Below are 23,295 nucleotides of genomic sequence, written 5' to 3'. Positions count from 1 at the left end.
TAATAACACCTATGTCTGGATCTTTTTTGTTGACTGCAACATGTTGACTGGTATGTAATATAATCATACCAAACAACCTGGTTGACAATCTCAGCATGAGCACCGGTGTCCCCCAGGTCTGTGTGCTGAGCCCGCTCCCTTATGCACCTTTCACGCAACTGCCAACTATTTTTCTTCGCTCTAATTTGACCATAGGGAAGTTTGGAACTTGACAACATATTTTCTTTGGTCTATGGTGTGCCAACAATAACTTGGTTTTAAATATTAAAAAGACCAAGGAGAGTATTTTGGTTTTTAGACTACCAAAAAGACCACACATGGTCCTGTCCACACCAGGACAGAGGCTGTTTAGATGGTCTCCGGTTTTATGTTCCTTGGCGATACTATTGCAGTGGTCATCTCCTGGCCTAACAAATGTCAGCTGTACTGGGCAAAGCACGGCAATGACTTTATTTCTTGAGAGGACAAAGAAGAGCAAACCTACCCCACAGACTTGGTCATGTTTAAGAGCTGCACCACAGAGATCATCTTAGCAAACTGTGTAGGAACCTGGAACAGCAGCTGCACCAACACTGATAAAAAACAAACCCTCCAGCATGGGAAATTGTTGGCATAGAGCTGCAATCACTAGAACATCTTCACAGCACTCGCTGTGTGAGAAGGCCTAAGAACGTCATTAAAGACTTTAAACGCCCTGGACACCCTCTTTTTAAATTTGGAAGTTGCATCCCTGGAGACTGACACAATTGCAATTTCTTTGTGCTTCTACAATGACAAAGTTATTGAAACTCTTCCTTGAATTCCTGTCTTGAATCTCTCCAGCTCTCTCAATAATATTTTTTTCAATTTGTTTTTTATTTGGTTTAAATCTGGATTATTTTACTGTGGCAGAAAATATCCTATTAAAAGCGGCACTGTTGTTGCCATAGAACGAACTGCTGTTCTTGAAAATGAATTAACACATTTTGACCAATTAGATCGAAGAATTCAACACCATCATCAACCGTTTTCTGCGTGTATTTTTTTCGTCTTGAATATACTCATACAGGTTGTCTGTCTTTCACAGACGGTGTGGGGACAGTAATGACAGCACGCTTCCGGTTGCCTGCTGGCCGAAGCTCCGATGTGGGAGAGTCTGAAGTGGCACGAGACAGACCGAGCTCACAGGTGGTGTGTAACGTTTTGCTGCTGGACAACACGGTGCAAGAATTCAGTGCTAATGTAAGTAAAAACACATTCACACACTTGAGGTTTTTTGTTTTGGTTTTTTTGAATATACAGTCTTCTCTGAATGCATTGGAAAGGCCGGTTCTTTATTTTTTGTTATACAGTAAAGCCATTTGAGTTTGATATAAAAAGATGGACTTGGACAGTGTTTACTGCATGTGGACTATATTCGGGTGAGCCACCCCAAGTATATCGATGGCCACCCAAGTATATTGCTCACCCTTTTTTTGAAAATCTGTCCGGGAGAGCGATGCCATCTGCAATCGGTTGGCTAGTAGCGGATAGTTCCCTCTTGCGCTACCACTCATATACCTGTTTATTCTGATGCGTCAGACAACTTAAATTGACACTTTTAGTTGCAGACTTCTCAGTTCTAATGTGAGCAAAAGTATTGGAACAACATTTAAAAAAATGAAGTGCCACTTACTATACCAGTCTTGTAATAACCGTGTTATGCTGGTGACCCGGTGACATCACGCAACTCTTGCGTTCTCGTTTTTGTGATGCTTTTCCGGGCTTCTTTCAGCTGGTAGTTTTGAAGGGTGTCTTCTCTCAGTTTCCTGTTTATTAGTTGAGTTCAGGTCTGGTGATTGACTTGGCCAGTCTAAAACCGTCGATGTCGTGTTGGCGGTATGTTTTGTGTCGTCGTCTTACTGCATGATGAAGTTCCTTCCAATTCAATGGGATGCATTCCTTAATAAATCGGCAGACAGAACGTTTCTGTCGACCTTCTGGATTCATTCTGCTGCTCCATCGTGAGCTCCATCAGCAGTTAAGATTAGTGAGTCCAGTCCAGAAGCAGCCATGCAAGCCTGAGCCGTGACGCGACCTCCACGGCCTGCTTATTTGATGTGCTTGTTTGTCCAGGCACGTGAGTGGGTCTTTTATTTCTTGGTTCCAGAGGTAAATCTCGAATGCAGACCTTTTACGTCTTAAAAAAAAAAAGTATGCCATTTGTGAATTCCAATCTGGCGTTTGATTCTTTCTGCTTATGAATGGATTGCATTATATGATATGGTTTCTATATTTTTGCTCTTCGAGCAGTGGATTGTAATAACTTCCACCCTGAGGGCTGTTGATGAGTTTTTCTTTACAGCTTTTACAACCTTTTGTCATCAACTGCTGTTGGCTGATCAGTGTCAGGTTGTATTGTCTTTCTTTTTCAGTAGGTTCTAACATGTTGTTTAGCTCTGATCAGTAGAGATGGTGGAAAATCGATTCAGTTCGAAATCACAATTCGTTCATGTATCGCCACATTGACTTCAAAATCAAGTTTTAAATTATTTATTACATTTAGAACAGAGATGCACAAGTCTTCAGCTTGTCTTGCCATGACCGATCATGTTGAATATAACCGATTCTGTGCCGAGCGCACTTGCTTCAGACTGGTACAACATACACATTTTCATCATGCTATACTATATAAAAGTTACATCTCTGATCTGCCTTTTTTTCCCAAACCAATCTCATTATACATGCTTACATCAGTTCCAGAACACCGCAGGTGCTAATCAGTCTCGTTCCTGCATGCCCACAACTGCTAAACACGCGGAGATGCATTAAAAAGACGCTGTTTATTTATAATCTTAAAGGTCGTACACTCAACTGTTCCCACACTGGCATCCCGTGTGCTAGGAGTAAATTATTTGGTGGATAATGTTAAAGAAGGGCTCTTTATTTAAGTGTTTAAAGTATACATAAATATAAGTATTTACATACTATCATAAGTATTTACTGTACATACTACCTAACCAAGCTGGGCATTGGTGGCTCAAGTTGCGTTTCTCGTCGGCCGGGGTTCGATTCCCACTCAATGCCCAAACCCCAGCCACTGGATACCGTTCCGGTCCCAAGCCCAGATAACATGGAAGGGTTGCATCAGGAATGGCATTCGGTGTAAAACCGAATGTGTGGATTGAATGGTCCGCTGTCACGACCCCTCGACGGGAACAGCCGAAAGTTCATCAACACATCTATCCCAACTACAATAGTTTAACACCAATAACAGCAAAGCAGGCTTTGTTTTGCTACAAACCAGGTTAACCCAGGCTAGTGTTGGTCTGAGTGGGGACGGGGACGCCCACGCTGCCAGCTGATAACACTGCAAGCTGTTAAACTCTGTGCATCTCTCTTTCATCCCGTGTGTACACTTGACGTGTTTCCCCCTTTACACATATTTGTGTGAAGACATTTGTTGCATGCTGCAGTATGGGAATCCTTTGGTACTTTAGTACGTTTAGCTTTAGGCATTTCAATTTAAACGCGTTCAGCTTAGTGAGCTAACGCTACCTGCTGCCGTCAGAGCAAGTGTAATTACAATAAGTCTGATTGTGAAAACAACACGAGATTAGTTGAAGTTGTATTATTCAAGATTTCCGAGATGTTTGTTTTAGAGAACCAGAGGGCAAATATTTAAATCAATTGCTTAGGCCTTGGCTTGGCACCAAAGTGAGGCAACAGAATCTATCTTTTGATCTGGTTCTAGTACATACCAGTTATAATGGTACCGGTGCTATATTGGGACTGGGTTTCGGGACTCAATCCTAGTGTTCCATCCAATTCCATCAATTGTTTTCCAAAAAAAATGGTTCAAAGTGTTAAAATTGTAACAAAATCAGGGGCTTTTTTTTGATACTTTGCATTATTAATTGACTCGACACCTGGGTATAGTGACATCATATCGGTTGGTCGCTGGTGATTCCATCCCGTACTGATTAGCTTATCTTATTGTCGAAGCTTCACTGTCTCTTGCTTTTCTCCCATATACGGCTCTCTGGTCTTCATGTTGGTTTATCCTCTTCAACAAAACTGCCGTCTTCACCGTAGAAACCCAGAGCTCAAACCAAGCGTAGGGTTAGTGTCAATCTAACGGGACATACGTGTGGAAGAACGAGCGCCAGTCAGAGTCAGCTTCCAGTATTTTTGATCAGTTTACCCCTCTAATCTCAGACCTAAATGTTTTCACTGTATTGGGAAACTAAACGAAACAAATTAGCTTTGCATTTCCGTTATTTTTGGATATGACTGTACAGAGGCAGATGATCGACAGGCTAGCCCACAGTCCAAGTCAAACTTGAATTCGCTCCCAGTTTTTATTTTCGGGCATCTGGAAATGCAATAGACTGAAATTAGCGAACCTAAAGGTACTGTGAAAGATACTGCATTTAGGTGCCTTAATACAGACGTGAATGGAAAACATAATGCCTCATTATCCTCTCCTTTCTGATGTAGGACATTGTGTGGTGGACATCTTTAGTTGTTTAACATGAACTTGCTCGTACACTACTTATCTTTGTCCTGATACTGGAGACTCCTTTAAACATCATTCAATATGGGTCTGATATAATACTGATAACGTGATGAACGCGGCACTGATCTTTTATTCGTCCTGTAGGGTTTTGATTTATTTTGCTTAGTGATGATAAGGGTGAGTCAAAAATGATCTGCACTCTGGCTGTAGAATTTATTTAAATACATTTTTAGAAAACATAAATACATATATTTTTTTACATGATCTCATAGCTTTTTAATACACTTTGTCCATCTCTCAATGAGTTTTTGTATTCGCTTTTTGACGACGTGAGTCTTTATCCTCATAGGGCTGCTTTCAGGGGAACAAGTAGGTTAAAGTTTGATGGAGCGAGGAAGTGTCGACAGTGTGGGCGGAAGTGTGCGGACGTGCATCGTCATGTCAGATTATGACGACCTCGGATATCAGTCCTCTGTGTTTAATCGAAGTCTTCAGCTCTTCAATAAGCGTCTCACTGTAACAAGCGCTGTTCATTGTTGAAGCTTTTCCCTGATGATGTTCCAAAACCTCTGGCCCTTGAGAATCCCAGAACACTATAAGCGTCGATGAATTTTCCAGCAGATGTTTGACTTTTAAACTTTTTCTCGGCCAGCGATTGAGGATTCCATACTACAGAAACAAGAATTTCTGTTCATCTGTTATTAGAATATTTGGATCACGAATTTACGAAAAAATTAACCTTGGATTACGAGCATAATTCATTCTGCAAGAAGTCTTGTATTTTAAAACACTCGTAAATCAAATGAAATTTTCCTGTAAGAAATAATGGAAACTTGAATTATTCGTTCCACAGCCCAAAAAATAAATACATAAAAATAATTAAGAAAAAATATAAAGTAAAAAAAAGAAAAAAGTAAAAATAAATCCAGACAGATAAGTTTGTGCACGCAGGCGCTGTGTGTATGTGTGTGTGAAGCTAAAGTACGCAGCCCCTCCCCCTCTTCCCTTTTGGCTCAGTCGTGATCACGTGACGCTTGGCGTCAAAACAAGAAGCGCATGTGTGATACATGATACTCGGTACTTGTAAACCAAGACTTGGCAAATTTTATTAAAAATCTTAGCTCGTCTTGCGGGACTCTCGCAAATCGCGTTACTCTCAATCCGAGGTTTCACTGTATTGTATTTCTGTAGACATTATATACGTCCAACTTTTCACTTTTTAACTTTTTCAGTTTGCTAACAGATCTGTACAGTGTAGTACATTTACATTTAGGCATTTGGCAGACGCTCTTATCCAGAGCGACTTACATTTTTTATTTTTTTTTCCATTACACATCTGAGCAGTTGAGGGTTAAGGGCCTTGCTCAAGGGCCCAACAGTGGCAACTTGGTGGTTGTGGGGTTTGAACTTGGGATCTTCTGAACCGTAGTCCAATGCCTTAACCACTGAGCTACCCCTGACCCCGACACGTCACATGCCATTGAAATGTTTGCAGGTGTTGTGATATGATTATAATTTTATTTTCGTATATCATATTTTCTAGGCCGCTCATCTTTTCCCACCTGCGGTCACATCAGATAAATGAAACGAGACAATTCAGAGAGGCGTTTCAGCGAGCCCACCTCTGATGCCTCACATGCCAGTGTTGAAATTATCCCTTATGAGTTGTGTTATTTAAAATGACTCACTGTCGCCATTACTGACACACACACACACACACACGCACATTTTTTTTTTTTTTAATTGTTAATTGTGTCATGGTAGAATAACACAGAATGCTCCCCCTCCCCCTTCTTTTTCCCCCCAGTATGGTCAGAGAGCCAAAGTGCACACATTAACATACATTTGCATCAATTAATGTAGATTAGTATGCTTTGTAGTGTTTTGTGTCTCACCACTCTGGCCTCTGAGTTTTGCGTCATTACAGCGTAAGCTCTAGTCGGCTACAAGTGAAATAAAAATGACCTTTAAACACTTTCCTTTCTCTGTAGAAGCAGGATCAGGGTCAGGTGTTACTGGATGCCGTTTTTAAACATCTGGAACTGACAGAGCAAGACTATTTCGGGCTTCAGATCACAGACGACTCCTCGGACAGCCAGGTAAAGGTGTATAACACATGCACACACACACCACACACACACGGTGTTCTTAGTTAAACTTGCTCTGGTAAAGATCTTATCTGAAAGTGAGTTCATCAGCATGGATAAACAGTATCCATGGCATAACGTGAATCTTTTATATGTTTTCCGGTCAAATTTGATGGCTGTCCCACAGCATGCTGAGAAATCTTTTAAACCTTTTTTTTCTTTTTTAAGATTAATTTGTCATATAATTCAGTTATTTTCAAATTTTCATTGGGGTGAAAAATTATTTATTCAGCAACCAATTGTGCAAGTTCTGCCACTTAAATATCCACTGATATACCTCTTGCTGGTATTTTGGCCCATTCCTCCATGCAGATCTCCTCTAGAGCAGTGATGTTTTGGGGCTGTTGCTGGGCAACACGGACTTTCAACTCCCTCCAAAGATTTTTTATGGGGTTGAGATCTGGAGACTGGCTGGGCCACTCCAGGACCTTGAAATGCTTCTTACGAAGCCACTCCTTCGTTGCCCGGGTGGTGTGTTTGGGATCATTGTCATGCTGAAGGACCCAGCCACGTTTCATCTTCAATACTCTTGCTGATGGAAGGGGGTTTTCACTCAAAATCTTACCATAAATAGCTTCATTCATTCTTTTCTTTACACGGATCAGTCGTCCTGGTCCCTTCGCAGAAAAACAGCCCCAAAACATGATGTTTCCACCCCCATGCTTCACTACGGTGTTCTTTGGACGAAGCTCAGCATTCATTCTCCTCCAAACACGAAGTTTTATTTTGGTTTCATCTGACCATATGACATCCTTCCAATCCTCTTTTGGATCATCCAAATGCTCTCTAGCAAACTTCAGACGGGCCTGGACATGTACTGGCTTAAGCAGGGGGACACCTCTGGCACTTCAGGATTTGAGTCGCTGGCGGCGCAGTGTGTTACTGATGGTAGCCTTTGTTACTTTGGTCCTAGCTATTTGCAGGTCTTTCACCCGTGTGATTCTGGGATTTTTGCTCAAAGTTCTTGTGATCATTTTGACCCTACGGGGTGAGATCATACGTGGAGCCCCAGATCAAGGGAGATTATCAGTGGTCTTGTACATCTTCCATTTTCTAATAATTGCTCCCACCATTAATTTCTTCACACCAAGCTGCTTACCTATTGCAGATTCAGTCTTCCCAGCCTGGTGCAGGTTTACAATTTTGTCTCTGGTGTCCTTTGACAGTTCTTTGGTCTGGGCCATAGTGTCTGACTGTTTGAGGTTGTGGACAGGTGTCTTTTATACTGATAACAGATGCCATTAACACAGTTAACGAGTGGAGGACAGAGGAGCCTCTTAATGAAGAAGTTGCAGGCCCGTAAGAGCCAGAAATCTTGCTCGTTTGTAAGTGACCAAGTCCAGATTTTCTGGAATTTTTTATTTTTATTTTGTCTCTCATAGTTGCGGTATACCTATGATGAAAATTACAGCCCTCTCTCATCTTTTTAAGTGGGAGAACTTGCACAATTGGTGGCTGACTAAATACTTTTTTGCCCCACTGTATAATCTTTCCTGTAACAGAAGACACATTATAAATAAATACAAACATGTTGGTGCTTTTACTTTAAGTAAGATAAAGTACAAGAGCCATGGATGGATAGATCTCCAGATAAACACGCTCACCCGCACCGCTGTGACCAGTTGGAGTTGAGTCTCAGGTCACGTCACACTCCAGTGGTTTGTCACTGATACAACAGTGTTAACAGCACAGCGAAAGCACAAGAACACCAGATGCATAATTTATCCATTCTGAAGGATGTTATTTAGACGTGATAAATGTTTTACTTTTTTAAAATCACTATTTCACATGCCGTGTGACCAAATAACATGTTAAGCCGTTGTTATGGGATCGCAAAATAAAACTGACGACATTTCCGTTTCCTTTCTTGTGTTTTTATAGAGGTGGCTGGACCCGAGCAAACCGCTAAGGAAACAGTTGAAAAGTAGGTGAACTAATTGAACACGTATTGAGTAAGGTGTTTCTGTTTTAAATTAAAAAATAAATTAAAAAAACTTCAAAAAATTTGGATTATTCATTGTTTTCCAGCAACCAAGGACATTTCAGGGGAAAAAGAAAAACCTAATAATAAGGCATGTGCCTGTGTTCAGAATCAACTCATGATATTCAAAAGTACTTCTTGAATTCCTGAAGGATTCTGATTAGCTTTAAATAAAGATCAAGTAGAATTGACTTCACCTCGTTCTTACTTCATCAGACTACAGGAGCCATAGAGCCTCTTCGTGGACAGATGTTAATCTAGAGAGAGGTATCTAAAAAAAATTTAACGCACCATGTATGTTACATCAAGAACTGGGTTTCGGTCCGGTCTAGGTGCAAAGACAAAATGAGCAGTTATCAGACTGACCACAGCAGAATTAAATAATCTGCAGGAGTCTATGATGGAGAATGGGCACTGGGCACTCCCTCACTTGTGCATGTTTGGGATGTGGGTTAGGTAGACTGGACAGAATGCCCCTAAAAATACCCCAGACCACGTGGCATAATGGGTTCTTAACAACACCCTCCCCCCTAAAGGAGACTATAGACATGGTGATATGAAACATGGTGGTGGCGGCATCATGTATTGTGGCTACTTTTGTTCATCCATGTGGCCATACGACTTGTGAGAGGCTATACTCGGTAAAATTTGAGGAATTGCCCGGAATCGGCAGATCAACTGCTGACAGATGTTTTTCATCGACAAGGTTTGATAGGCTGATGTTTTTGTCAGACTTGTTACGGCAATCTTTAACGTCACCTGACAATTGTCGGCTTTTCTTATTTTTTTCTTTTGTGGGGTAAAATGATGGAGAAATAGTATGTTGTTCAGCGATTGTGTCACTAATGTCAAAGTGAAAAGTTTCATTTCAGTGGTTTCACCTTTTTTCGGCAGTGACACATTTGACCGCGATCGAGGATTTTTTTACTAATTATTGTATTAAGTAAAAAGGGGGCCAGCCTGTGGACGCGTACCTCCAGGGTCTAGGGTTTGCGTACCACCTCACATGTTCACATCAATGCTTTTAGTCTTTTCTCACGGTACACTGGTTTTCTGCAACAGTTCAAAAACATGCAGATTAGGCTAATTAGCATTTCCAGATCGCCCGTAGTATGTGAGTATGTGCGTCCTTGTGCCCTCCGATGGATTGTCCAGGGTTCACCCCGTTCAGGCTCCAGGCTTCCTGTGATCCTGTAGAGGATAAGTGGTATACAGGGATGAGTGAGTAAGTTAAAGGGAGCCTTTAGACCAACTATTGAAGTGGATAAAAAAAACCTCATCAGTGATCTGCTAAGTTTTTAGTTTCTCAACCCGAAAGATTCTCAACCCGAAAGATTGAGCTGTAGTACTAGAAAAATCTGCTTTAAAAATGTACTAGTCCACGTTTCCTTAATCTAGTCTTTTTTTTAATTATATATATAAAAAAAATAAAAATCTGGTGACACTTATAGTAGTGGTAACAACAGTCACCCTGCACTTTCAGGGTCCAGGGTTCGATTCCCACCTCGGGTCTGCGTGCATGGAGTTTGCATGTTCTCCCTGTGTTTGGTGGGTTTCCTCCAGGTACTCCGGTTTCCTCCCACAATCCAAAGACATGCAGATTAGGCTAATTAGTGTTCCCAAATTGCCCGTAATGTAAGAATGAGTGTGTGTGTGTGTGTGTTCTATGTGATGGACTGGCACCCTATCTAGGGTGTACCCCATCTCGTGCCCCAAGTCTCCTGTGTTAGGCTCCAGGCCCCCTGCGACCGTGTATGCAGGATAAATCGGTAAAGACGACGAGACTAAAAACATTTCTCATTTTGATTTTCACTTGAATGTGGTTGGTTGCTGTCTCACATTAAATGTTGGGGAAAAAACAAATCTAAAAAGATTCAGCTACTGCATGTGAAAACAGTTTGACCCGTAACATGTTTAATATCAAATCGGCTGTTTCTGGTGTGTTTTTTTTTTTTTTTTTCCAGGGGTCGTTCCAAATAATCTGAGTTTTAGGGTTAAGTTTTTCGTGAGCGATCCGAGCAAACTTCAAGAGGAGTACACCAGGTGCCACCTTTACCGTATATAACGCTTAACATTGTTTATTATGTCGGGTTAAAAAAAAATAAAAAGTCTTGAACGGCATGTTTTTTTTTTTTTTTTCATTTCTTTTCAGGTACCTGTACTTTTTGCAGTTGAAGCAGGACATCCAGAGTGGGAAGTAAGTGGATCGAGTCATGGGTTTTATTTAATTTTATTTCAATTGGATGCTCCCTGTCCACTTTAATAGAAACACCTGCAGACCTGCACATTCATGCAATTATCCGGTCAATAACAGGGGAAAATGTGATCTTGGTGACTTGGACCATGACTTGGGATGTTGGTGCCAGACAACCTTGTTGGTGTTTTTCAAAAATTATTTTTCCGGAATTATTTACCAGACAGGAAGGCTACAGTCATTTAAATAAGCACCGATTCGTTATAAGTGATTCGTTATTTGCTTAGACCTGTATTTGATCCGAAACCAGTAAAATCACTACATTTATGACCTTAAACATCTAACGTAAAAGATTACATCATAGCAGTGACTTTAGTTCAGAACATAATCCAGCATGATCTCAAAGGGAAGGCTGCACGGTGGTTTAGTGGTTAGAGAGAGCCTTGTCGCCTTGCACCTCCAGGGTCCGGGTTCGATTCCCACCTCAGGGTCTGTGTGCATGGAGTTTGCATCCTCAACCCGGCTTGTTCGGTTTCTCCAAGTGCTTTTACCGACATCTCTACTTTGTTGTTTGTGTGTGTGCTCTTGGTCTGTTAGGTTACCGTGTCCCCAGAATGCAGCAGCAGTTTTGGCCTCTTACGCTATTCAGGGTGAGTATTTCATGTGTCCTTAGAGAAAGGAGCTAAACATATTAATGTGGAGGTGAGTCAAAAATAATCCGCACTCCGTTTATATTAATACTTGTGTTGGTCTTATCAGTACTTATTATCCGTTCAAGTCTACTGTCTCCCCGATCAAGGCTGAACATGTTACATCAGTTCATTCGAAACTGCGACACGAGCAAAAATTGACGCCCCACTTGTGATTTGCGAGAAAGAAGAGCAGCTTGCATTGATTCGGGTTTTCTTTTTTTCTTTCCTTCTTCCTTGTGGTCTGACGGTGTGTACCTGGTGCCGAAACAACTCTCAGAAGTGCGTAGACAGAAGCGTTTGGATTTCTGCAAACAAAACGTGAACTCCTACTCTACGAGAGGTGAATGTTTGTTAAAGAGAGTCATTAATGAAGACGAGACACGGATTCATCACTACGAGCCTGAAAGTAAACGGCAGAGTACGGAACGGAAACATCCTCAATCGCCGACTGAGATCAAAAGATCAAAAGTTGACCATCAGTTGGAAAATTCACAACACCCAAAGTTTTCTGGGATTCTCAAGGGCCAGAAGTATTGGAACACCATCAGGAAAAAGGTTCAACAATCAACAGTGCGCGTTACGGTGAGACGCTTATTAAAGAGCTGGAGCCTAAACTTCGGATTAAATACACAAGATATCCATGAGCATGGTGATCTCCCATGACGATGCACGTCTGCACACTTCTGTCGACACTCAAAGCATCCTCCCTATAGTCCTGATCTCGCTCCATCGGACTTTCTCCTGTTTGGAAATACGAAAGCTTGTTGAACGATGGACAAAGTGTGATTATGCCGGAGAATGATTTATTTTTTCTTTTCTAAAAGTTAATTGAAATAAATTTCACGGCCAGAGTGCGGATCATTTTTGACTCACACTTGTGTTTTAAGGCTGTGTCTTACGGCTTTACTGTTTTTAAACAATGGATCTAATGAATGAGTGATTCAAATTGATGTGCATGAATGTCAGTTTGCTTATTCGATTTAGGGTTTTGTGAAACATGCAAATGTATGCACAGCTCATAAAAGGAAAGTTCATTTGCATAAGTGGATGTAATGAATCTCTTCAAAGGCAAGAATAGCAGCAATCAGCTCGGTAAAGATTTATGGTCATTGTGGTGATCCTGATGTCTTAAAAAAATAAAATATAAATATATAATGGCTCAGATGTTGGTTAAACGATCAACATCTGGCTTTGGCTTTTGGCCCAGCGTTACACTTTTACACTTTTATGAGCAAATGGGAAGCCTCGCTGTTCGAGACTTTCGAGGGGGCCAAAGGAGCCATTGTGTGCTCCCCGGCTTTTTTTTTTTTTTTTTTTTCTCCTCATCTCTCGGTCACAATGTGCGCCTCTGTGTTCCAGCCGAGTTGGGGGACTACAGCCAATCAGAGCAGTCACTGGACTACCTTTCGGAATACAGCTTCATCCCAAATCCGCCGGAGGATTTCGAGAAGGAGGTCGCCAAACTGCACCAGCAGCACACGTAAGCGCAGAGCCACAGTCTGTACCACTGAAGCTATGTGGAAATCCTCTAAATATATCATTATATAAAAGACAACATGATTGGAATAAGTGAGGGAGAAAAAGGAAGCAGCTGAGTACACACACACACACACACACACACACACGGAGGCTAGAACAAGGCAACTCATTGTTCCAACCTCAGATTGAGTCTCCTTCACAAATTCTCTCTCTCTCTCTCTCTCTCTCTCTCTCTCTCTTTCAGTGGACTCACTCCTGCTCAGTCAGAGTTTAACTACTTGAATTCTGCCAGTTCTTTAGAGCTGTATGGAGTGGAACTGCACTATGCTCGAGTGAGTAACTCTTCCTTACTTCCTGCTTTCCTCTCTTTTTTTTTTGTTGTTTTGGTTTTTGCTCCCAAACCTTGTACATCATGTATTTAAAAAAAAAAAAAAAAAAAAACACTTTCATTTTGCAAGACTACTTCTTTTGAATTTATGGGGCGGTTGGTGCAGCACCGCCACCTGTTGGACTGGAGAGTGACACAGACAATTTGTCAGAAAAAAAAAGGAATCAGCGTTTTGTATGAGAAGAATCTGAGCAATTTCTCAGCATTTCAATGTTTATTAGATTTTCTGACGACAGTTACAATGCCCAACAATCTCATTGAATCCATTAGATAGAGGGCTTCTGATTCACAGCTCTATGTGGAAAGGAATTATTTCATGTAAATGCAGTCGCCTTGAACCTCCAGGGCCAGATTCGATTCCCGCCTCAGGGTCTGTTTGCATGTTCTCCCCGTGCCTGATGAGTTTCCTCTGGGTACTCCGGTTTCCTCCCACAGTTCCTTCTCAAACTGCCTGTAGTGTTTGAATGTTGACCAGAGGTCCTACCCTGGTTGTAGAAATGGGAATAAATACAATCCAATGGTCACTGTTGGCCTTTAGTGACCAACCACTTAGTTGAAATACAGAGGTTCCTAGATGGATGGATGGATGGAAACCTTTGGATATGAGCTTCAACTCCAAACGCATCCAGAACTGGCCCAAGTACGATCACACCAAATGTAAATCACAATAATCAGGGAACTGATTGAATGTAGTGTATTGGCGTTGATTGAATCTCGAATGGATTTTTCCTTCCTAGATATGTTCACTACATAGGGGACAATTAAGCTGCAAGCTTTTTAAATCAGGCCAAAGGATGGCATCTAAATCAAATATATATTGGAAAATGTAGGAACAAGAAGCGACTTCTGAAGTTTATGCAACATGGAAGTAAATGAACTTTATCCGTTTTTTGAGAAATGATTTTATCTTGTCTTGCTTTAAACAAAAAATCCTTTAAAATGCGGATTATACATATTTCATTATAAATCTTGATACTAAAATTGGTGTAAACTTTTAGAAGCATCTGACTTGTAAAAATTGTTTTTTGGTAAAAGTAAAAAAAAAAGCTAAATCATTTAAAATTTTGATTCTGAAGAAAAGACACTTTTTCACATTTATGTCTTTCCATGTGAACATCTAAATCTAAACCAGGCTGTTTAATGATGCAGTCCAATTGTATGACAGGACCAGAGCAACGCCGAGGTCTGTATTGGAGTGATGGCTGCTGGGATCTGCATTTATAAAAACAGGGTACGGAACAATCACTTCCCATGGTGAGTATTTCCTTTTTTTGGCTGACTCGTGTACGTGTGTGTGTGTGTGTTTGTGCATGTGAGTACAATAGGCAGCATCATCAACTTTTAAGCCAGGTGTTCCTCACCTCATACTGTGACGTGACAGCATCTGTACATCATCATCTGCATTTCTGTCATTTTCTAAGCCCAGGCGTTCCTCACTGAATGTAAGTGTAGCGAAAAAACAAGTACGTCAGGCCAGTACATCAAGTACGACAAGTACGTAAAGCTCATAGTTAAAGCATTTAAAGTTAAAGTCTGAACACATTTTTTTTATTCAATGGTTAATTAGGGTCCAAACACTATGACATCATCACTATGACATCATCACACACAGGGCAAACCAGATGGGATGGCTTGATGCTGTAAAACGCTGTGGTAGCCATGCTGGTTGAGTGTGTCTTCAATTTTGACTAAGTCACCAACGGTGTCACCAGCATAGCACCCCCGCACTACACTACCACACCACCACCTCCTCCTCCGTACTTCACAGTGGGACCCACACATTCAGGAATCGTCTGTTCACCCTCTCTACAGCAGGTGGAACCAGAAATCTCAAATTTGTCTCATCAGACCCAAGGACAGTTTTCCACTCATCTACTGTCCATTTCCTTGTGTTTCTTGGCCCAAGCTAATCTTTTCTGCTAGTTGTTCTTCCGTTGAAGGCCTTGATGCATTAAATGTTTAAATACATCTGCTCTTCGAACTCTACGAAGCTTTTCTGTGGGCTTTAAATCGGTGGTGTCTAAGTCTTATGAACGTATCCTCTGCATCAGAGGTAGCTCTTGGTTTTTCTCTCCATGAGAGCCAGTTTCATCCTGGTTTTGGCGACGACACATGGGTATACATTCAAACTTCTTGAGATTTTGGACTGATTGACCTTCATTTTCTAAAGTAATGATGGACTGTCATTTTTTTCCTTATTTAACTGAGTGTTTCTTGCCATAATATGGATATGTACACTTGTTGTAGAGGCACTAATAGGGCTATTGACTTTGTCCTTCAACTGATGGTTAAGAAGGCAAGATATGTTACAGATGAACTTTTCGACAAGACACACCTGTGAGATGGAACCTATTCCAGGCGACTACCTCATGAATCTGATCAGAGAATCCCATAAGTACCAGGCTATCATCAAAGCCAAATGTAGCTCCAGTACTTTGGAAAATCTAAAATATGAAACATTTTTTTATTTACTACGGTTCATAATTCAATGTGTTCATTTGTAGCTTGGAAAACCACTTTTGACTGGTCGTGTAGGCTATACTGATTAGTGGTTGATGTTTCTCATGCACATTTAAGTTCGCTCTTTCACACCTCTGTACTTTAATATGTACTGATATTTAAAAACGTAAACTGGGTGTAGGTTCAGTTTCTACAGATTGCAGATAAGATCCTATGATAGTGTGTGTGTGTCAAAGTTTGGGGAAACCATTGACTGCAATTTTGACATTTTCACAACCAAAGTTGTTGCTTTGAAAGATTTTCTTTTAAATTCCATTGAAAGACAAGGACACAGTAATTGACTAAATGCATCTGCTGTTTATTCATTTTTTTAGCATTTAATTTGAAATAAAAAAGTCATCAAGTACAAATAAAGAATAAATGCATCTGTAAGACCTTAGTGTTCTGTCCCATGGAGCTAATTATTTTTCGTTCTTTTTTCCTTTGGTGTTCTCATTCCTCAGGGTGAAAATCGTCAAAATATCTTTCAAATCAAGACAGTTTTTTATCCAGCTCCGAAAAGAGGCGGTAAGCAGTTTCCCCGCGTGGACCGGGATTGTTCCAAGATTTCTAAAACATTGTTGGTTTGAGTTGTTTGTTTTATGCAGCTTTCACATATTGTGCGTAACAGTGCCAGAACCTTGTTTACGACAAGATATATAGAATATATCGTTCAAGTAAAACAGGGACTTGTAATGACTCGTCTGATGAATGAACGCGTAAAAAAACGATTGACCTTTACATTTCACTCTGCAGTGATCAGGTTGCTTGGAAACCATTGCAGTTGTTCCCGTGAACTTGTCGTGGGAAAAGACGTATCTGTCTTTGTGAACTGTACACACAATGATTCAGAGACCCCACTTGCACATTATTGGAACTCGGCTAGGAAAGTTACTACCACCCCCCTGTACAGTCCTGACCTCGCTGCGAACTATTTCCACATGTTTGGATTTTGAAAGGAGTTCCTGGGAGGCCGGCGTTTCAGACATGAAGCAGGCATAATGGAAAATGAGAACTTTTTTACCTTAATGGTATCCAAGCACTAGTGATAACTGGGATAAGTGGGATAGGTGCATTAGTGTTTTTTTTTAGTTAATTAGGAACACCAGGTGTACAGGACAGTAGGTTTAATCATAGATGATGTGCATTCTATCATTTGTGTTGTAAATATGTTTTGACACATCAGCATCGTATAATAACATTATAAAATAATCTCACAGGAAGTACGTTCATGACAATTTGACAATTTAGTGTAGAAGTAGCAGAGATGTTGAAACTAGTAGATTGACGAAGTTGTTGTGCTGCGATATGAGAGACTCCGCTCAGCTAGATAGCAATCTAAGAGACGTGTTAAAAGGTGTGGACAAACATGAGAAGCTCACCCACCAAGAAAATCTGATCAAAATTTAATTGCAACATACTGTACTGTTCAATAACTATTTTGCACCACTGATGATCGTATACAAGTTAGAAACATTGATCTGCAAGATGTTCGGAGTGTATTCCTTTTTTCATTTGGCTTTTTACAGACAGTACACCCAAGATGTATCTACTGAATATTGACTCATTTCAGTGTGGGAAGTCCTAATCCCTGTACTTTATGTCTTTATTTTTTTACCTCCCCAGAGTAAAAGCAGGGAGTCGCTGTTGGCCTTCAGCATGGCGAACTACAGGGCGTGTAAGAACGTGTGGAAGGCCTGCGTGGAGCACCACACCTTTTTCCGACTGGAGCGGCCCTTACCACCCCAAAAGAACTTCTTCACACACTACTTCACTCTCGGCTCTAAGTTCCGTTACTGGTGAGACATACCCTTGTTTGGTTTTGTGATTTCTATCATAAAGATTAGCAGCGTGCACAGGCATCATGTCACCCTTCATAGAGACAATAATTACCATAAAAAAAGAGAGATGCCTAAAAGAAAAAAAAAAAAAATCTGCAGGATCTCTACAGTTGGAGATTTGAAAAAGGTGATGGAATTTTGCGATCAATTACATTTACATTTAGGCATTCAGCAGACGCTCTTATTCAGAGTGACTTACAAAAGTGCTGAAGTATTCATCATTGGGTAGACCCTTACACTGGGTTACTAGGTTACAGCAAATCATCTGCCTCCATCTAACCCTATCCTCTGCCTCCTCTTCTCTCACACCAACTAATTTCCTGTCCTCTCTCACTGCATCCATAAATCTCCTCTTTGGTCTTCCTCTAGACCTCCTGCCTGGCAGTTCCAACCTCAGCATCCTTCTACCGATATATTCACAATCTCTCCTCCGAACATGTCCAAACCACCTCAATCTGGCCTCTCTGACTTTATCTCCAAAACATCTAACATGGGTTGTCCCTCTGATGGGTTACTAGGTTACTAACTATGTAAAAAAAGACTTATCTTTTCTCGCCATCTTTTTTTATTCCCTTTGTTTTTTTATTCAACCACAAACATGGATGGTAGGATTGAGAGATGGATGGATGGATTGATTATATGAATGTATTGGATGATTGATTATTGGATTAGACGTTTTGGATTGGTAGATAGATGGACAGACAGGTGGACGGATGAATGGATAGATGGATTGATTGGATTCAATAACTGATTGGATGGGTGGATTGATTAGATAATGGGTTGATGGATGGATGAATTGATTGGATGGATGAATTGATTGGATGGATTAATTGGACTCTACTGTATGGATAAATGGGTTTGCGGGATAGATGACAATTGTATTGATGCATGATGTTTGCAAGACACAACTTGAACTTTGACTAGCAGCAGATTCTGTGAATAGATGAATAGATGCAAAGCAAAGGGAATCTCTCTGTCTCTGCCCGCAATTGGGACATATTTCATGATTTCAGCTGGTAAAAGTTACTGGTAGCTTTTGGTAATGTCCTGACCAAAACCGTATTTAAAAATCACAAAGAAACGGAATCAAGCAGTGACGACCTCATACCCTTAAAGTCATCCTGTGTTGAGGGCGTGGTCTTAAATCCATCAGTCTTTATTTTCCACCATCGTTAAGCCTTGTATAATTAGATGCCTTGTTGCTTTTGTAGCAAAGGGAGGTTATACAAAGTGCCAACTGTTGCATCGGCAATGATTGCAGCCTGCTTTTGTTAGAATCTTTAATTCTAAGCATAAAAGAAAGGTTCTTCTTTAGTGATTAGATTTAGCCATATAACCACAAAGGCATTTTTTTTTACACATTTTTTTTTCGCAGTATTTCAGTGTTTAATCAGTTACTTTATTATCACTTTGTCTCTTATAGGTTAAGAAAAATAGCATTTAGTAGGGATGTTAATGATTAATTATTAAGCAACTAATTTAACCTGTTAAAAGTGTATTAACCGATAATGTTTGTTTTGCACAATAATGTTCCATAGTGCACATGTTTTAACTTGAACGCCGCAAGAGGGCTAACTTGCAGTTCAGGAGATTGTATTTTTTTAGTGTCGTCAATTTTAGATTGAATTTTGAATGCAGGAGCAGTGTTTTAACAGCTTAGCGGTATAACAGGTCAAAAACTGACAGGCTAGTTTTTCATTTACTATCATTGAAAGGAAGAAATAACTGACATTGTAAAAAAGAAACAGCAACTCAAAGCTGACCTTGTGAGGCTCTGCAAAGTTGAGCGAGCATTGTTGAAAGATTGGGTGGTTTTTCCAGGAACTGAGCTAATTGTATTACTTTTGGCCAAAAAACTTTTTGGACATGTAATAAATATTAGCCTCTTTTTAGCAACAGAAGGTAACGTTATAAATAGTTGAGCTACATGATGAGCTGTTGGACTTTTGATATCTGGGTTGATTTTTCTTTCTTTCTTTCTTTTTTTTTGGGGTGGAATTTTAAAAACCCTTCGTGTAGTCCGGCAACCCTGGAACACTGTGCTGAGTTTTTCATTCAATAATGAAATTCAAGTATCAGCATAATTCAAGTGAAAGCATACAGCAGCAGTAAAAAAAAACAACACCAACAGGAAACAGTTAAACATCATGCACTGTGGTGGGTAAACCTTGCAATTAAGCCACATTTCATGCTTTGCAAACCGTGTGGATGGACCTGTATAGGTCAACTACAGTCTGTTTTTATATATATATATATATATATATATATATATAATATTATTATTACGTTATAATTGTATGGATTGTCCCACTAGTGTCTTGTTACGATTTATAATTATTGATTGTTAAAGCGTCCAACTATTGGTTAAAATGTGGGTTCTTAGAATCTGAGATCTCAGTCCTTTGATTTAACTCATGAGTGTCACAAATATGAAGTGTGTAAGATTTTATAGCTACTTTTTTTTCTTTTTTTCCTTAGTGGAAGAACGGAGGCTCAGTCTGTCCAATACGGAAAAGAGCAAGGAGTCAAGGACAGAGTGTTCGCCAGGTAATACATTATATATGCATTAATACGTGTTGCACCATGTATCGTCATTTTCACTAATAATACTGTTTTTGTACACGAAAAAAAAAAACAAAAAAAAAAACTGACAAGACATGATTTTGTACTGTTTTTGTTTGTGTGGTAATGTAATTTCTAAATCTTAAACCTCAAGTTGAAATACATCTTATCGGAATGTGTTCCTCAGCAGACAGAATGCAGTTTAGTATCTTACAGATATGACAGGAAGTTGGTGACAGGGTTAAGTACGAGGGTTGTTCAAGTCAAACCGGGATTGTGTTTATGCAGAATAACAGAACACTCCCTTTATTTCTCTTTATAATCCTTTCACCCAGATGAGGATGGGTTCCCTGTTGAGTCTGGTTCCTCTCAAGGTTTCTTCCTATTGCCATCTCAGGGAGTTTTTCCTTGCCACTGTCGCCCTCGGCTCGCTCACCAGGGACAAACTGACCATTTTGATTCATGCACACTCACAAAGTGAGCTGCTTTGCGACAAAGACAATGGTTAAAAGCGCTATACAAATAAAATTGATCCCAGTGTTTCGCTAGCGCTTAGGCACCATCAAGGTAGAAAGTTTTCTTAGTGATCATACTAACCACATAAACAACCAATGTTTAAAGTGTAGGTACTTTGAAGCCTGTCGCCTTTAAAACATTTGTTCCCATTTCTTTAATTCAATCTATATCATTTAATTTACCATGAAGAAATGAGGGGTGTTTCAAGACTTTTGTAAAGTTCTTTGTAGAATCTTACACAGTTGTCCAGGTCATGCCGTTTTTAGACGATCCCTAACTGACCTAAACCCTATTCAAATTTTAATTTTATGTCACATACACAGTACGATATGCAGTGAAATGCTTAGACAACTGCTCGTGACTTTAAAATAAAAGACTAATTAATTACGATTAATCGCAATTTTTAAATACTCAGATTGACTTGTTTTATAAACTGCAGTGCTGGAATAAAGAAATGCATGCGAAACTGGTTAGAAAAAAACAGATTATGCAGTTTTATAATACCTCAAACGATAACATTTAATACATTTTAAAATAAAATCTCTCATTGTAGCAGCAATGATATTGTCAGCCCTCTCTGCTCCTTAAGCGATGACCATGTCTATTATGACTAGATGTTTCCCCAGTTGTTTTAGTATCCGCATTAAAAGTGCCGATATCACATACATACGGGTAAACGCGCTGAGATTACGGGAAGCCGTAAGGGTCAAGGTTTAAGATTCAAGAATTTTATTTGTCACATACATGGTTGTAGAAGTTGTACAGGGGTTGGACAGTGAAACTGAAACACTGGCCAATTTAGTGTTGGAGGTTTCATGGCTCAATTTGACCAGCCTGGTGGCCAGTCATTCCACCAGTAAGAGCAGAGTGTGAAGGTTTAAGTAGCAGAGGAATAGCACAGTTTTGCTGTGATGAAGTGTTGTTAAAAAAAAAAATTAAGTAAGGTGTTAAAATATTTAGATTAATCACATGCGTTAATATCGACAGCCCTAAACAAAATGCACAAATGATCCTTTTTGTGTGTTAGTTTTTTTAAGAAATGGAAAAAAGATATAATTGAGTGTGTGTGTGTGTGTGCAGTGAATGTCACAATATAAAATCAACTCTAATTCACTATACAACTGCTGCGCTGCTGCGTTGGGGCACTTATGTATTTTTGCACCCTTTATCACTGAAATATCGCCTCTTTGCTGTGGCCGTGTCTTCAAGTCTAGCCTTTGTGTAAACAAAAAGTGTTCTGCGCTCTCTGCTGTTGCTCGTGATGCTTTAAAAGATTCCCGCAGCTCATATAACAAACACGGTCGTTTTTTTTTTTTTTTTTTTTTTTGGTTTTGTTTGTTTTTTGCCCAAGACATCAAGCAAATGTCACTGCTGTACTGTAATGCGCTGTGCTTAAAGAGACAGAGTGCTATTAGTCAGACCATATCGATGGTATGTGATGGTACGCTGGTATAGGATCTAAATGGTACTTTTAGAAACTTTAGAAAGCTTTTAGTTTCAGTATACCGTGCAAGATTATGCTCTACACTCTTGTGCTTGTTGTTTGGGCGAGTGGCCGTGACTTCTTAAAATTTCAGCTCTTTTAATCGCAACAACCAATCCAGCACCCTACTGGAGTTCATTTATTATTAATAATGCATCAATATAGCATTCATGATCAGCTGACTGTGTGATGATGATGATGATGCTTGTTTCTACAGATATTAATAATCACAATCATATCGAATCAAATACAACTGTACCAACATCGTCTAACATCTTTATAAATGCTGATTCAACGCTTTAACACACAACACACGCCTTAAGAAGCAGAAGTGTTCTGAATGCTGAATAAATGTCAATCCGTTACACAACAGGCAGGAAAAAAAAAAAAAGAACTGGATAAAATGTCCCTGCATGTGGGTGAGACAAGTCTTCAGTCCTCAGCTTGTTTTCCATGTGCGTGCGTGCGGTTAAATATTCTGAGAAAGATACATCTAAGTAACACAGGAAGCTTCTACAGGGTGGGTGCATCTGTTTGCATATGTGTGTGTGTGTGTGTGTGTTTAGCATGAAGACACTCCCTCTTGATTTTAAAGAACCGTTATTGTTCAGTGTTGGCTTTTTAAATGATGTTGGGACTCAAGATGAGGCTAAGGCTTTCACGCTGTTCGTCTAGCAGGTACATTTTCCGCTGGTTTGTTTCTTCTGGTTATTAATCATGTCTGGTTTCATTTTTGTGCTTTGGAGTTGTAGCGCTAGACAGCGTAGCCTTTTCGATCGTAGGTTTTATTTCAGTCTCTGAGAGTTTCAGAGCGCCTTCTAAAAGAAGGAAAGAAAAAAGAAGAAAAACGCAAAGTGAAACCAGCGTGCTTGGACTGTAATGAAGGATTTAAAAAAGTAGCAACAGAAATGTCTTGTGTACGTGATGTGGAAACCAGTGATTTGTAGTTTTGTAGTTATAGTTCAAGGCATAATTATTATTATTATTATTATTATTATTATTATTATAGCATACCACCGTTAGTTTCCACATCTGA

At 39.9% G+C, this 23,295-nt stretch overlaps 1 protein-coding gene across 2 annotated transcripts in view; it reads left to right on the top strand.

Moving 5' to 3' along the window:
• The window catches only part of ptpn4b (protein tyrosine phosphatase non-receptor type 4b), a 48,494-nt gene that overhangs the window by 8,977 nt on the left and 16,222 nt on the right, over positions 1-23,295 (top strand). For both annotated transcript variants that reach the window (XR_008357791.1, XM_053492349.1), the window contains exons 2-13: positions 1,067-1,221; positions 6,469-6,576; positions 8,506-8,548; positions 10,570-10,648; positions 10,758-10,802; positions 11,397-11,449; positions 12,851-12,971; positions 13,215-13,302; positions 14,524-14,612; positions 16,322-16,385; positions 17,484-17,656; positions 20,177-20,245. Coding sequence is in view for 1 of the 2 variants with exons in the window: in XM_053492349.1 (XP_053348324.1) it covers positions 1,084-1,221; positions 6,469-6,576; positions 8,506-8,548; positions 10,570-10,648; positions 10,758-10,802; positions 11,397-11,449; positions 12,851-12,971; positions 13,215-13,302; positions 14,524-14,612; positions 16,322-16,385; positions 17,484-17,656; positions 20,177-20,245 (1,070 nt within the window). In the remaining variant the exon portion in view is untranslated. The remainder of the gene's footprint in view (positions 1-1,066; positions 1,222-6,468; positions 6,577-8,505; positions 8,549-10,569; positions 10,649-10,757; positions 10,803-11,396; positions 11,450-12,850; positions 12,972-13,214; positions 13,303-14,523; positions 14,613-16,321; positions 16,386-17,483; positions 17,657-20,176; positions 20,246-23,295) is intronic.

This window comes from Clarias gariepinus, chromosome 3 (genome assembly GCF_024256425.1).
Source record: "Clarias gariepinus isolate MV-2021 ecotype Netherlands chromosome 3, CGAR_prim_01v2, whole genome shotgun sequence".
Taxonomy (NCBI): Eukaryota; Metazoa; Chordata; class Actinopteri; order Siluriformes; family Clariidae; genus Clarias; species Clarias gariepinus.
Note: the sequence above shows the minus strand (reverse complement) of the source record. Positions and strands in the feature narration are given on the sequence as shown.